Source organism: Athene cunicularia (assembly GCF_003259725.1).
Source record: "Athene cunicularia isolate RWA chromosome 8 unlocalized genomic scaffold, athCun1 chr8_part1, whole genome shotgun sequence".
NCBI classification, from domain to species: Eukaryota; Metazoa; Chordata; class Aves; order Strigiformes; family Strigidae; genus Athene; species Athene cunicularia.
Window position 1 is genome coordinate 10,800,671 of NW_020799109.1, and position 12,008 is coordinate 10,812,678.

The 12,008-nt window shown below is 37.3% G+C and overlaps 1 protein-coding gene across 1 annotated transcript in view; it reads left to right on the forward strand.

The window, feature by feature from the left end:
- Nucleotides 1-304: 304 nt before the first annotated feature.
- TESK2 (testis associated actin remodelling kinase 2) overlaps nucleotides 305-12,008 on the forward strand; it is a 70,541-nt gene continuing 58,837 nt past the window's right edge. Inside the window, exon 1 of the mRNA XM_026853546.1 lies at nucleotides 305-604. Within this exon, the coding sequence (XP_026709347.1) occupies nucleotides 383-604 (222 nt within the window). The 5' untranslated portion in view covers nucleotides 305-382. The remainder of the gene's footprint in view (nucleotides 605-12,008) is intronic.

Genomic DNA, 12,008 nt, shown 5'->3' on the forward strand with positions numbered 1-12,008 from the left:
TTACCAGTTAAATTTTGAATTCCAAACCTATTAATTTCATAATAGCCAGAGCATAGGGTATTTCCATGAATCTAAAGGAAAAGTTAATTAGATTGTCTGTCTTTACTGATGATGCTGTGTGGTTGGTTGTGGTGTGGTTTGGGTTTTTTCTTTGTTTTTTCATGCCCCTACTTGGCTACCTTCTGCTTTTTTTTTTTTTTTTTTTCTTCTTCCCTTAAATGGGTGTAAGATGTGTTGGAGTCCTGTCAAACTTATTAGATATGTTTACAATAATGGTAATCTCAATTTCTTGTATTTTAGGATCCAACAAGAGTAGAGAAGACAGGAAATTACCTAAGATGTGAGAAGTCCTCCCTTAGCAAAATAAAACCTTGTTTTCAAAATGGACCGAAGTAAACGGAATTCAATAGCAGGATTTCCACCACGCTTGGAGCGTGCTGAAGACTTTGATGGTGGCACTGGAGGAGAAGGGACTGCATCCCAGATAGGAAGAGTTTGTACCTCTTCATACAGAGCCCTGATAAGTGCCTTTTCCAGACTTACTCGTCTTGATGACTTCACATGTGAGAAAATTGGCTCTGGCTTCTTCTCTGAGGTGTTCAAGGTGTGTGTTTAGTTCTTTCCTCTCTTTGTGTTGATTGCTTTATGTTTGGTGCTGTGAATGTAGGAGAGTATCAGCAGCAGTACTTTTCACTGAAGTCCACTGTTCCTGTATTTGCTTTACTCAGGATGAGTGAGTGGTGAAGAACTTGCAGGTCTCAGATGTTTCCTCTGTCACTCTTCTAGCTGTTTTTTATCACTTGTAATTTATTTGTGGAGTTGCAGAGGCTGTTTGGGTGAAACAGTAAAAGCTAAAAAAAAAAAATTGGTTTATCTTTTGGTCTCTGCCATATATTTTTGCATCCTGTAGTGTATTAAACACCAGAGGCTATTGATTCTCTCATATGTATGTGTGAATGTCTTTAATTTATCTAGTTTATTAGCTTTGTGGGATTGTACTCATTCCTTTGATAGTCTTTGCTTCCCAACACTGGATGATGCATGTGTTAGGAGATCTATGCACTGTTACTGAATTTGAAACCACAAAATTTATTAAACTGAAGTTACAATACGATTAACTACTCTTCTGTTTTCTGTGCTGCTTGCTATGCCATGCCTCTGACTCGAATAATCAGAGACTAGTTTGAAGTAATAGTATGAAAGAAAAAATCTGATGTTGTCAGTGACTTGCTAGAATGAATCTGGGAAGTGGGTAAGATCTTCATAAAGCAATTTGTGAAACCATACAGGCAATCCCAGTTACAGTGCTGGTGATATTTCTGCTGTTGTGACTGTTCTGGTAAGGTATATCATAGAGGAATAGGACATTGAGTTGACTTCCAGGATTTCAGGCACTGCAAAAATATTTTGTTTCCTTGTCCTAGTTCCCGACTTTAAATGAAGTTACCCTCCAAATTACTGGCATTTCACTGAAATGGAAGTAAACTTTATCTCACAGTATATTATGTCCATTCCATGACACTTCATGTGGACTTTTCATTAAGAAGTTAAACCCCAAAACCTCTTATCCAGCTTTATTGCTTTGAATAAATATGTGAATTAGAAATTGAAAATTATTTTAATGTTTTAATATCCAGAGGCATTCCAAACTCAATATATACCTCTCTTCTTGTGTAAAGGAAGTCACTCCACAGAAGTTTTCCTATTTAGCTAGGTATATAAAATTTAATTTTCACTAACACAAGTTTTTAATTCTTTCAAATGGACAGACATGAAGAATTTTATTTGGGGTGTGTAGGAGACTTGGGACAGGTCAGCTCTTTGTGAAGCCAGCTTGTGTATCAATTGAAAACAAGGTGCATGTGGGTTGGTTTTTTTTTTTGTTTTTTTTTTCCTTATTTTCCTGTGTGTGGAAAACTTTCTGTAATGCATTTTGTAGCAACTGTCTTTGTATCTAGACATTTTTTTAATGTGAAAACTGATTTTTAAAGTTCTGTGTGCCACTGGAACTCATGTATACAGGTTTTATGGCGAAGCTGCTGTGAAGTGTATAAGAATACCAATAGACTTGGGTCATCTCTGAGTAACTGGGGAATAACAGACCTTGGTTTGTGTGAATTTCAGAATTCATGTTTCAGAGTAGTTTTGTCTTAGGTTTATCTCAGTATTACTGATTAGACATTGTGTATTTTCCTATTATGTAACTTCAGGATTTAACCCTCTTCTAATACTTGGATTTTTCAGTGCTTCGCTTATGAATTTATCCTGTAGTGGTATTGCCAATCATATTTATGTTGGGGCTTCAAAAAGTTTTGCAGTCAAATACCTGCATACTTTGTGAACAGACTTACCTAGGTGTAATAGCTGTAATATTATACCATGCATTGGTGAGGAACATCATGGAGAAGCACCCTGAGGCAAGGTGCTTGCATATCCAGCAGAAAGGTGTGGTATTATTGATCATTAGGAAACAAAAGCAGGTAGGGGAAAAAAGTGGCTAAAAATAAAGGTAAACTTCCAGCATTCATAGTTGTTGATTTATTAAGAGTATCTTATTTTAAGAGAGCACTTTAGTCAGGTGGTGGCATACAGAGGTAAACAGCTGTTTGAGAATTTATGTTGATTGAGAGAAATGCCTGATATCCAGTTTGCCTTCCTGTGCATAAATAAGTCTGCTAACAGTTTGAAAACCCTCCCTTGCCATTCCCCCTTTTGGTAAGCTAAACTAGATATCACGTGGTGTCAGTCTGCAGTCAGTGGCATTACTCTAAGAGGGTGATGGTAGTAGTCTGAGTATCTAGTGTCTGTTTTCCCAGAAACAACCACAGACCTCCTGCAAGGAGACAATGAGTGATAAAACCTTCTCTTTCACATGAATTTCAAACAAGGTCTTGCTTCAATTTTGGCACAAAGGGATGAGAATTCATTACGACCTTATCTTAGATACAGTTCCCTGCTCAGTTAAGCAGGTTTCTGTTCTGCTAGTTTATCAGCCTGACCACCTCTGTCATTAATCCTACTATGCTGATGATCAGATTTCGTGCAAGAACCTTGATGTGCTTCCAGGAAGGAGAGCCTTATGGTTTGACACAGTTAAAGTTCAGGCCTATCTGCAGGCTCCCAGCTAAATGATTGAACTCAAGAAAAATCCAGGATAGTTCTAGACTTACTGTATCTTTACAAGAGCAATGAAGTCTTCTCTTTAAATGAGCAAAGGTGTTTCAAAAAACCCCATGTCACCAGAGCTTTTTCAATTATGGATTCTATTGTATTGTGAGTATCATACATTAGGTTCACTCAAGTGATTTAGCAGAGAATGCTTGGACTGTTTTGAGACTTTAGGATTTTTCTTTAGCTATGTAGCTGACAATTTTTTTCAGTGATTTCTTCCCCTTCATCCTTTTCTGTGTAAACTCCTTTTTAAATATAGTCTGTCACAGTGGATAGAAGTTGTGTTCTCTTAACTTGGGCATAGGAGTACATTACAGCTTAGATGTATATATTAATGGTCATATGTGCTATGAAGGATCTTTTAGAATTTCAAGTGCACCTTTATTCATAAACAAATTAAAGTTTGTGGTTTATTCAGCATAAAGTATTAAACTAGCATTTTAATTTGGTTAGCCATCACTGTAACACTTCAAATTAATTTTCACCTGAATACTAAGTATTATAGAAACTTGTTTAGAAAACTGAACTTTGTCAGACTTCTTAGCAATCTAGTTTGAAGGAGCTCCCTGACTAGTACATGTTCCAGTTTTCAACAGCAAGTGCAGCACATGGAGGCTTACTTCTAAGATTTAGCTGGGCAAAGTTTATGTAAGTGAGCAATGCCCAGCTATGATCCCAAACCTTTAAATTCCTATTTGGGAAGGTCGACAGAGCTGTAAGTAATTGTGGGGTAGATAAGCATCACACTGAAACTGAATAGCGTATTAGGAAATAGATACTATTCATTATAAAATGTGCGTGTGTGTTGGAACTGCAGTCAGACTAAAATCCAGGATCATCTTCTATTTGAATATACCTTTAGGTACAAAGTCAGTACTAAATAATCAAGTTGCTGTAAAATTCCTTCAGGAGTTCTTATTGGCTCTACATTCTGTAGCTGAACTTTTGAGAGGGATTGGAAATACTTCAACATTTTGACTGAATGTTAAAAATGGACTTTTGGCAGTTTATTATTCATGTATACATGAAAACTCAGATCATTGGTCCGATACAGAATTGTGCAGATTCATTGTCCAGTATGTCTGCATGTTGGGAAGGTCGTTGTAAGGTGCATCAAAGCCACATGAAAACCAAGATATGACGACTCTTAGTGCTGATATGACATGAATACCTTTGAGAAACAAATGCTGGAAATATGTCAGTGCCATTCTGTGATGTATGGACTCCACAGCCTATGAAACTAGCACTATCCAGGTGCAAGGCCAAGTCTGAATATAAAGAGAGGGCACTCAACTTTTGGTTGACTTAACAAGAGGGATGGTGAGTGCAAATGGGTCAGTATCCTCAGGATATTCATGCTGTATGTTCTTATGCTGTAAGGCCTCTTGTTTGAATACCTGGGAACAATGGTCCTCAATTCATCAATTAGTTGTTAGTCTTTATTTTATATGGTCAACTTTATATTCTTTAAGTTTCAAAATTGCCGACTGATCAGGGAATGTGCGCCTGTCTAAATACATACGGTGCACCTGAGGCTAAGGATTCTGTTTCTCATATTTATTTAATGTCTTCAGGATGCCTTAAAGATAAGCAGCATCCAGCTGTCTAATGTGAAAGGAGAAACAGGGCTGATGTGGAGTTGTGCTTGGGGTAGTGTGAAGAACACTTAATTATTTTTTTTTCAAATACCTGTAATGTATTTAGAATAAAACTGGTAGTTCTGTTGCTTCTAATGTACACTATCTAGTATCATTTATGTTTTGTATCATGTATGATACTGTGTCTCTCAGGCACGTTGTCATACTGATGGACTTGATCTCTGGAACATCTGATTGTGGTAGATCTGAGAGATACTACTGATCTGGCTTTCCCAAAGTGACTCATTGAGAGCTTTTTTTTTTTTTTTGGTGCTTTATGACTATTACTGTTCCATTTGATTAACATCTCTCTCTGTGTCTGTAATTTTGCAGTCCTTGAGTCCAGTGCAGAAATGTTTGATGTCACTTTCTTCTTTTGGCCTTTGACCTAGGTTTGACAGAACTGGCTAACTAGAATAAACAGTGCAGAGTAAGAACTGTACACTAAAGTGAAGGATTAGCTCATAGGACTTCAGATATAAAAGATATGAGAATAGACAGGTCACTTGACCATAATTTAAAAAAAAAGTATCTGCCTTGATTGGCATGAATATCTATTTTCATATTATACTTTTTCCATTATGTCTCATAGTTAAACTAAATGTTTAAAAATAAAGGCATTATGGAATTCTCAAACAGTTAAGCCTTGGAAGAGTTATTAGGTCATCTACACACACACTGCCACATACTCAGAGGTTATTATATTTTGCCAGTAGTGGTATTTTGTCTACAGCATATATTGACACCACATACAACAAGGGTATACCTCCCCCCTCATGATTTTTTAAATTCAGTTCTGAACTGAAGACCTCAAAGAGAGGATCATTCATTCCAGTGCTCAGTGTGTAATCTCACTTTTGTAAATTTGTACCTGACTTGAAGTCTGTGTACCTGCTTGCCTACCCAGTTGTTCTTTGTATTGTTTTGGCTGGGCCAGCGTCTTTTTAGTACTTCTTTCCTTCCCATAAAACTTGATGCACATATATCCAGTTAGGTTTTGACGATTTGGGGGGTGTTAAGTAGTCTTTTTCTGTCCCACCCCTAGCTCTTGCAATATAGGTTTAAGTCTTTCCAACAAATTTTCCAACATCTTGCTTTTTTTTAGAGTGGACAACCTAACTCAGAATGCCCTAGTTTTGTTCTTAAGTGACATGTAAAAACTATTCTTTTGCTCTGTGTCACACTCTTTTATAATGCACACCACTTGCTGTTATTGTAGTACATTAGTACCTTATGCTTAATGGGTGTGGATATCCTGTAGCCTTCAATCCTTGTTTGTAGTGAAGTTTTTCATGTGGTTAAGTTTTGCTCAGATGGACCTAAGATATGAAGTGGCCTTCACTACTTAGTGAAATAATGTGAACAGGGTAATGCTACAAACTTGGAAGTTGCCACTCAGGAAAAAATTGTAAACTTCTATCAGTGAGCTGGAAGTGAATGCAGTAATAGGAGGCCTAGCTCAGTTCCCTTGGAAGCTCAGTAAAAGACGTCCCTATTTTACGCTGCTTTGTCATGTACCAGTTTTTAATCTTAGTTGTAGTGGGTTGTGGCATTAAGTCAGATGTTCTACAGAAGTCTGTGTGTTCATCTATGTATATTGCTGTTGTAAAACATTTATAAAATCAGCTTAATAGATCTTATCACCTAATTTTAAAATTAATATAAAGCTAGGAAAGGATGTTATTAGAACTATTACAGTATCCTTAGCTGAGCCAGACTTATATGTGATCTGTTCTTGGCAGCTATTTTCAGTATGTCCTTTAAACTTCCATTATAGAAGATTATAGAACCTCCTTTGGTGTATCCAGGCCATATTTCATTATTACTATTTTTTTAAAACTATCCCTTTATAGCTAGAACTTCCCAGTTTGAATTATTTCTACAGCTGGTCCTGTCTATTTGCTTATTGACTCTACTAGCAACTCATTACTGACAGAGGGTTCAGTTTTCCTGTGGCATTTAGTGATATATCATGTCAATAGAGGCCTTCTTCCAAGAGTATAATGTTTGTGAATGTGTGTAAGGAGGGAAGGAGATATTTGAGTAGTTTTGTAAATGAGCATGCAGAGAAGGGAATGCCAGTTCAGATTAAAAGGAGGGGATGACTGCAAAAAGGACATGGAAAAGGTGCAGAAGAAAGGGCAAGAGAACTTGAATTCAAGGCAAGGGAGCAGCTGCTTGGTTTTCAGCCCATGCTCAGCAAAATCCCACTGGAGAAGGTGTTGGAAACTGGTGGCTCAGAGTTTGCAGACAGCACTTTCCAGAATTGGAATCTTTATTAACTTCTTTTTGACAGATAAGCAGGCACTGCGATATTTGAACTGTCAGTGTGTTTTAAGTCTAAATGTGAGTCTGTGCATTATTACCAGTCTTTGCAGGATGGCCAAGAATAGAACTGGTACAGAGCTCCCTCCTGCAGGACAAGGCCCCAACACACTCCTAGGACTCTACAAGCAAGTTCTTTCTGTCTCCTCTGTGTGCACCTGTTTGTCACATAAATGGGGTGTCAGTCTTCAGGACTGTCAAACCAATACTTTCCCCCCTGAATGCTTTTAGGAAGGAAGAGGTTAAATGCCAGCATAAATCAGGGAAATTCTGGGCATTCCAGCTGGAGACAAACTTTCCGTAATCCTAATGTAACCTTTTGATGATTATTTCAAAACTCAGCATAAACACTGACAACAGGAAAAAATTTGTTTCTTTGTTAATGCCAAACAAAGAGATGAATTTGTCTCTTAGTACAACTCTGGCTTTTACTTTTGAACAGTTTCATTGCTTTGTCACCAGACTTTAGGCCAACATTACATTCTTCAAGGTGACATATCTCAATAAAATCTCTTAATTGGGCAGAATGTTTGTGTGGTTTTTATGTAGAGAAACATAGGAAGACTAATTGTGTGTAGGTGTGTTTCTTCATGGTAGCTGTTGTATGTGAGGTTTAGTGTTGCTGGAACCATAGCTTGGTTAACAGAGTGTGTGTAAACTTGTATCATGTCCCCAGACCTAGAATGCAGTAACAAAGAGTTTTCTTGTCATTAGTAGTGTACTGGAGATAATTGCACTTTTTTTTTTTTTCCTGGAAACTTAATTCTTGCCTGGTAGGCATGATTGCTTTCTGTAAATTTTGCTTTGGCATTTTTATTACTGTTTAGGCCTTCCTACCACACTGTACATCTTTATGTGTTTTTCTTTGCTTTATAGATTTGTGGATTCAAAAGCATAGGGTTGGAAAAGACTTCATGTCGTCTCGTTCTTCATCCTTTTGTCCCAGGGCAAAAGCAGCTTTATCTGTCATTCTTCATGGACACCTCCTTAACCTGTTCTTTAAAGCTGATAGTAGAGACTGCTGCAATGGAAGATACCAACTTACAGGTATCTCTGGAGAATCTGTTTTATTGAGCAAGAGAGGAGTGGTTGCATCATAAGCTACTCTGGACTGAAAAACCTCCAGCAGTAGATTAGGCTACTCTGACTTCCTGTGGAGATGATGTGCATGATCCACCTCTTCATCTGGTTGAGCTAGGAGGGCAGAAACTCTTGGCAGAGGGATGGTAAAAATCTCCTGAGGAAGTGAGAAAGCATCTGGAAGATTTGATTTTCATCACCTATATATGGTTTCCTCATACCTGCTCTATTTAGAATGATTGTTGTTTAGCTTCAGGAACAAAATAGTAACACTGACGATTTAGAAATTTGAAGTACAACAAAAATATTTTTCTACATAACTCATAAGGAAGTATTTCTGGTATTAAAGTTAAAAATATTCTGAAGGCAGTGCTGAAGTAGAAGTCAGCTGATAATGTGAAATTTCACAGGAAACCTCAAATGTATCTCATGCTTTTTCTTTGTCCTTAATGCTTCAGTTTCAAAGTTCTAATGTGTTGTTTTGAACATTTTGTGTGAAGTTTGCACTAGGAAGAAATCCTCTTTGATTGTCTCTGAAATTAGCAGCTGATCAGGGGCCTGAACAGATGTAGGTGTTCCTCAATAACTTTGTAAAACATTGGAGGTGAGATCACACAGTATCCTTGATATTTCTGGGACTATTTGATAGGCTTTAAAAGTTACTATATTTTAGTTACCCTATTAAGTATTTGTAGGAAACTGTCTAGTTGTATGTATTAAATACTTCTTTAACCTTGGATATTTAGCTTTTCTAAAGCTGGAGAATTGTAACACTTGAAGTCAACACATGGGGGAAAAACAAACAATAAAAATTGCTTTAACTAGAGAAGTGATTCAGTGAATTACTTAAGTCTTAACATGTTTGGTGTATAAAAAAATGATGTCATTACAGTGTGTAAGCAGTCTTACAATGAGAAAACACTTGTTTGAAGGGAGTCTTCAGTGCAGTGAGAAAAAGGCATAATAAGGCCCAATGGCTAGAAGCTGTAATAAGAATTGTGCTTATTATTAAAAATTAAATAGCTGTGGGAACAGTGTCACCAACCAGAAATTGTCTTTCCTCCTGTTGGCTCACTGGTGATATTTGTAGCCATCCTTTTTTTTTTTTTTTTTTTTTTTTTTTCCCCCCCAAAAAAAAAAAAAAAAAAAAAAAAAAAAAAAAGAAAAAGAAGTTCTTAAGCTTGGCAAGATGTTGAGAAACTTAGAGCTACCAACAGTTTAAGTTCACCAGGTTTGGAAACTAATGTTTTAGACAACTAGATTTTTTTTTTTACTGAAGTGTTCGGGTTTTTTCTCCTTGAGATTGGTGTTGCTGCATTAGGCAAAATCAGATACTTCAGGCTCTGCTTATGACATAAAGTGGCAAAGAAATCCTTGTGTATTGGAAAATGAGTAGGGAATGAGTGGATTATTCTTCACATTGGTTATGCAGATCTAATACTTGGCCATGTAGGCATGGGGAATATACCTTGTGACTGAGAAGTGACACCCATTTGATTAGTGTGTGTCTTCCCTCACCCAGGTGTGGTGCGTTGTTCCTCTTCTAAATTTCTTCTTTCATTCTGTTGCAGTGGGATAGAGCCATTGCTGTTGTCACTGCCCTTCCTGTGTGATGTGATGCTTGTTAGATAGACAAAGAGGCATGTGTGGACAAGATTTGCTGTCTGACTTCTTATTTCAGTGGAATTCAATTTTAAGCTGACAATCTACGTTTTGACTAGTGGAGGAAACTCTTTCATCTTGCTCAAGATGACAGAATCAAGATATTTGAGACTTAAGATCTCTTTCTACTCTAATATGTGTTGGGAGTAGTGGTGCTTTCTTAGTCAAAGTAGTCTTGTAAGTTTTGATTCGTCTCACACTGATGTGTGAAGTATTGGCCTTTTGGAACCCTTCTACTGACTGCTAAGATGATTTGTATGGTAACAACTAAACCAGACAGTTGCCTTCCTCTTGCTGATGATTTTTTGGTTATTGAGATGCCAGGTCGCTGTCATCCTAGTCCTTGTCACTTAGTTAGCCAATGCTTTTATAGGGCATAGGCTGTGGGGAGACATAGTAATAAACAGGCCTTACTCCAACAGATCATTAATATAGAAATTAAAAACCTCGTCCACATTATTAATCTTTATGGATTGCATAACGGGAGCAAAATATTTCATCCCCACTTGTGTGAATATCATTAAAAATCAGAATTACCTTTGACTTGAGTACAAGACACTCTTACATTTAGCAGAATTGTGAATGCTTTGAAATACAAAGTAGAATAGAGGGCTAGTTCACATTTGTTATCTGAAATAAGTCCTGATTTTTATTTGCTTTCTCTCTAGAAGTCTTAAGATATGCATGTTATAATCACCTTATAACATCAGCTGAAGAAACACTGGGAGTGACTCAAAAGCTGTCATCTGGTAGCAGATCTAATGAAAGCCTTGCCTTTTGTAGGGGTGTTGAAAAATTTTAAGAAAACTTTCAAAATCATATTTTTGTAGTACTTTTTTCTACAGTCCTACTTGGCATCACTACAAGTAAAGTCTAAAACTATATTGAATGAAGTAAATTTAAAAATGGAGGAAAGAGTTTTGCTTACATTACACTTCACTTTCTCTGGTTTGGTCAGCCAGCTTCTCTGTTGAAGAAAAAAAAATCTTTGGAAAATATGACAGAACTATAATTATACCCTGAAAGTGAATAGTTTGTTTCTTTAGTAAAAAGCCAGAACAAAAATCTCAGTAACAAACTTGATGATGAAAGAATACTCGGTCAAAAAAATTTAATTAACATACTTATCACCTGTTTGGAAACATGGCCTCTTGTTGAGCAGCTGATATGTTGAATGTCCAAGGTAAGTCTTTGTTGTCCTCACAACTAGAGAGAATGCTAACAAATTCTGTCAACAGTAAGAAATGCACTCTGATACTGTAACAAGTGGGACCTTGCAATTAGAGATAACCCCCTGGTTGGATTTTGTGTTTAGTACAGTGACTTCTGTAGTTCAGAGTGCTTTGGGCCTTTGATTTTCTTCAGGAAGAAAAGTTGTGCCAATCTGAGTATCATTGTGTAGTTTCCCAGGGGCAAGGCAGGTGGCAAGACTCCCTTGGCACAGAAATGTTTGTGTGCTTTTTGTCTTGTTTTCCATAATAATTTCTGAAGCACAGTTAAATGATCTGTTTAGTTTTCTGTTCTGGATGGAGATGTGCTGGGTTGGCAGCCCTGGGATTTTCTACATTTTGCCAGCTGGCAAACATGCACGTTTGTGTAAGCTCATTCATAGCTGATACTGAGAGACAGGTGCTGATTTACTGTTCTTCAAATAACTGTGCTGGCATGTGTCCAGTATTAACATGACTGCGCCTAGAGAACAGGAGTGCATCACTTAAGATCATTGTGACACACCTCTCTGCTTATTTACCAGTATTGAACGGGAGGTAAAGTTAAATATATTTTAGTGATGATTTCACTGCTTGTCTGGAGAATGTGTGTGAGATGATAATACACATGCATGTGTTACTAATATGAAATACAAAAATGAGGAGTGCAAATTATTATTGATAGCAGTAACAGAAAAGAGAGGATGTTTACAGTCTCGGATCCATAGGGAATGCTTCCTCATAGCCTCTGAATAGCCATTGGTCATGATTAGTGAAAGGAACTCTGAAACCTGTGTGATACGGCTTCTGTGCTGCTCTGGCTGTTGAGAATTCTGTATGAGTCATCCAAAACACCCTGTTCCCAGTAGCTGCTGAGGCCGTATCCAAATCACAGGGACTCCCTTCTGTCCGTGTGAGCCTCCTG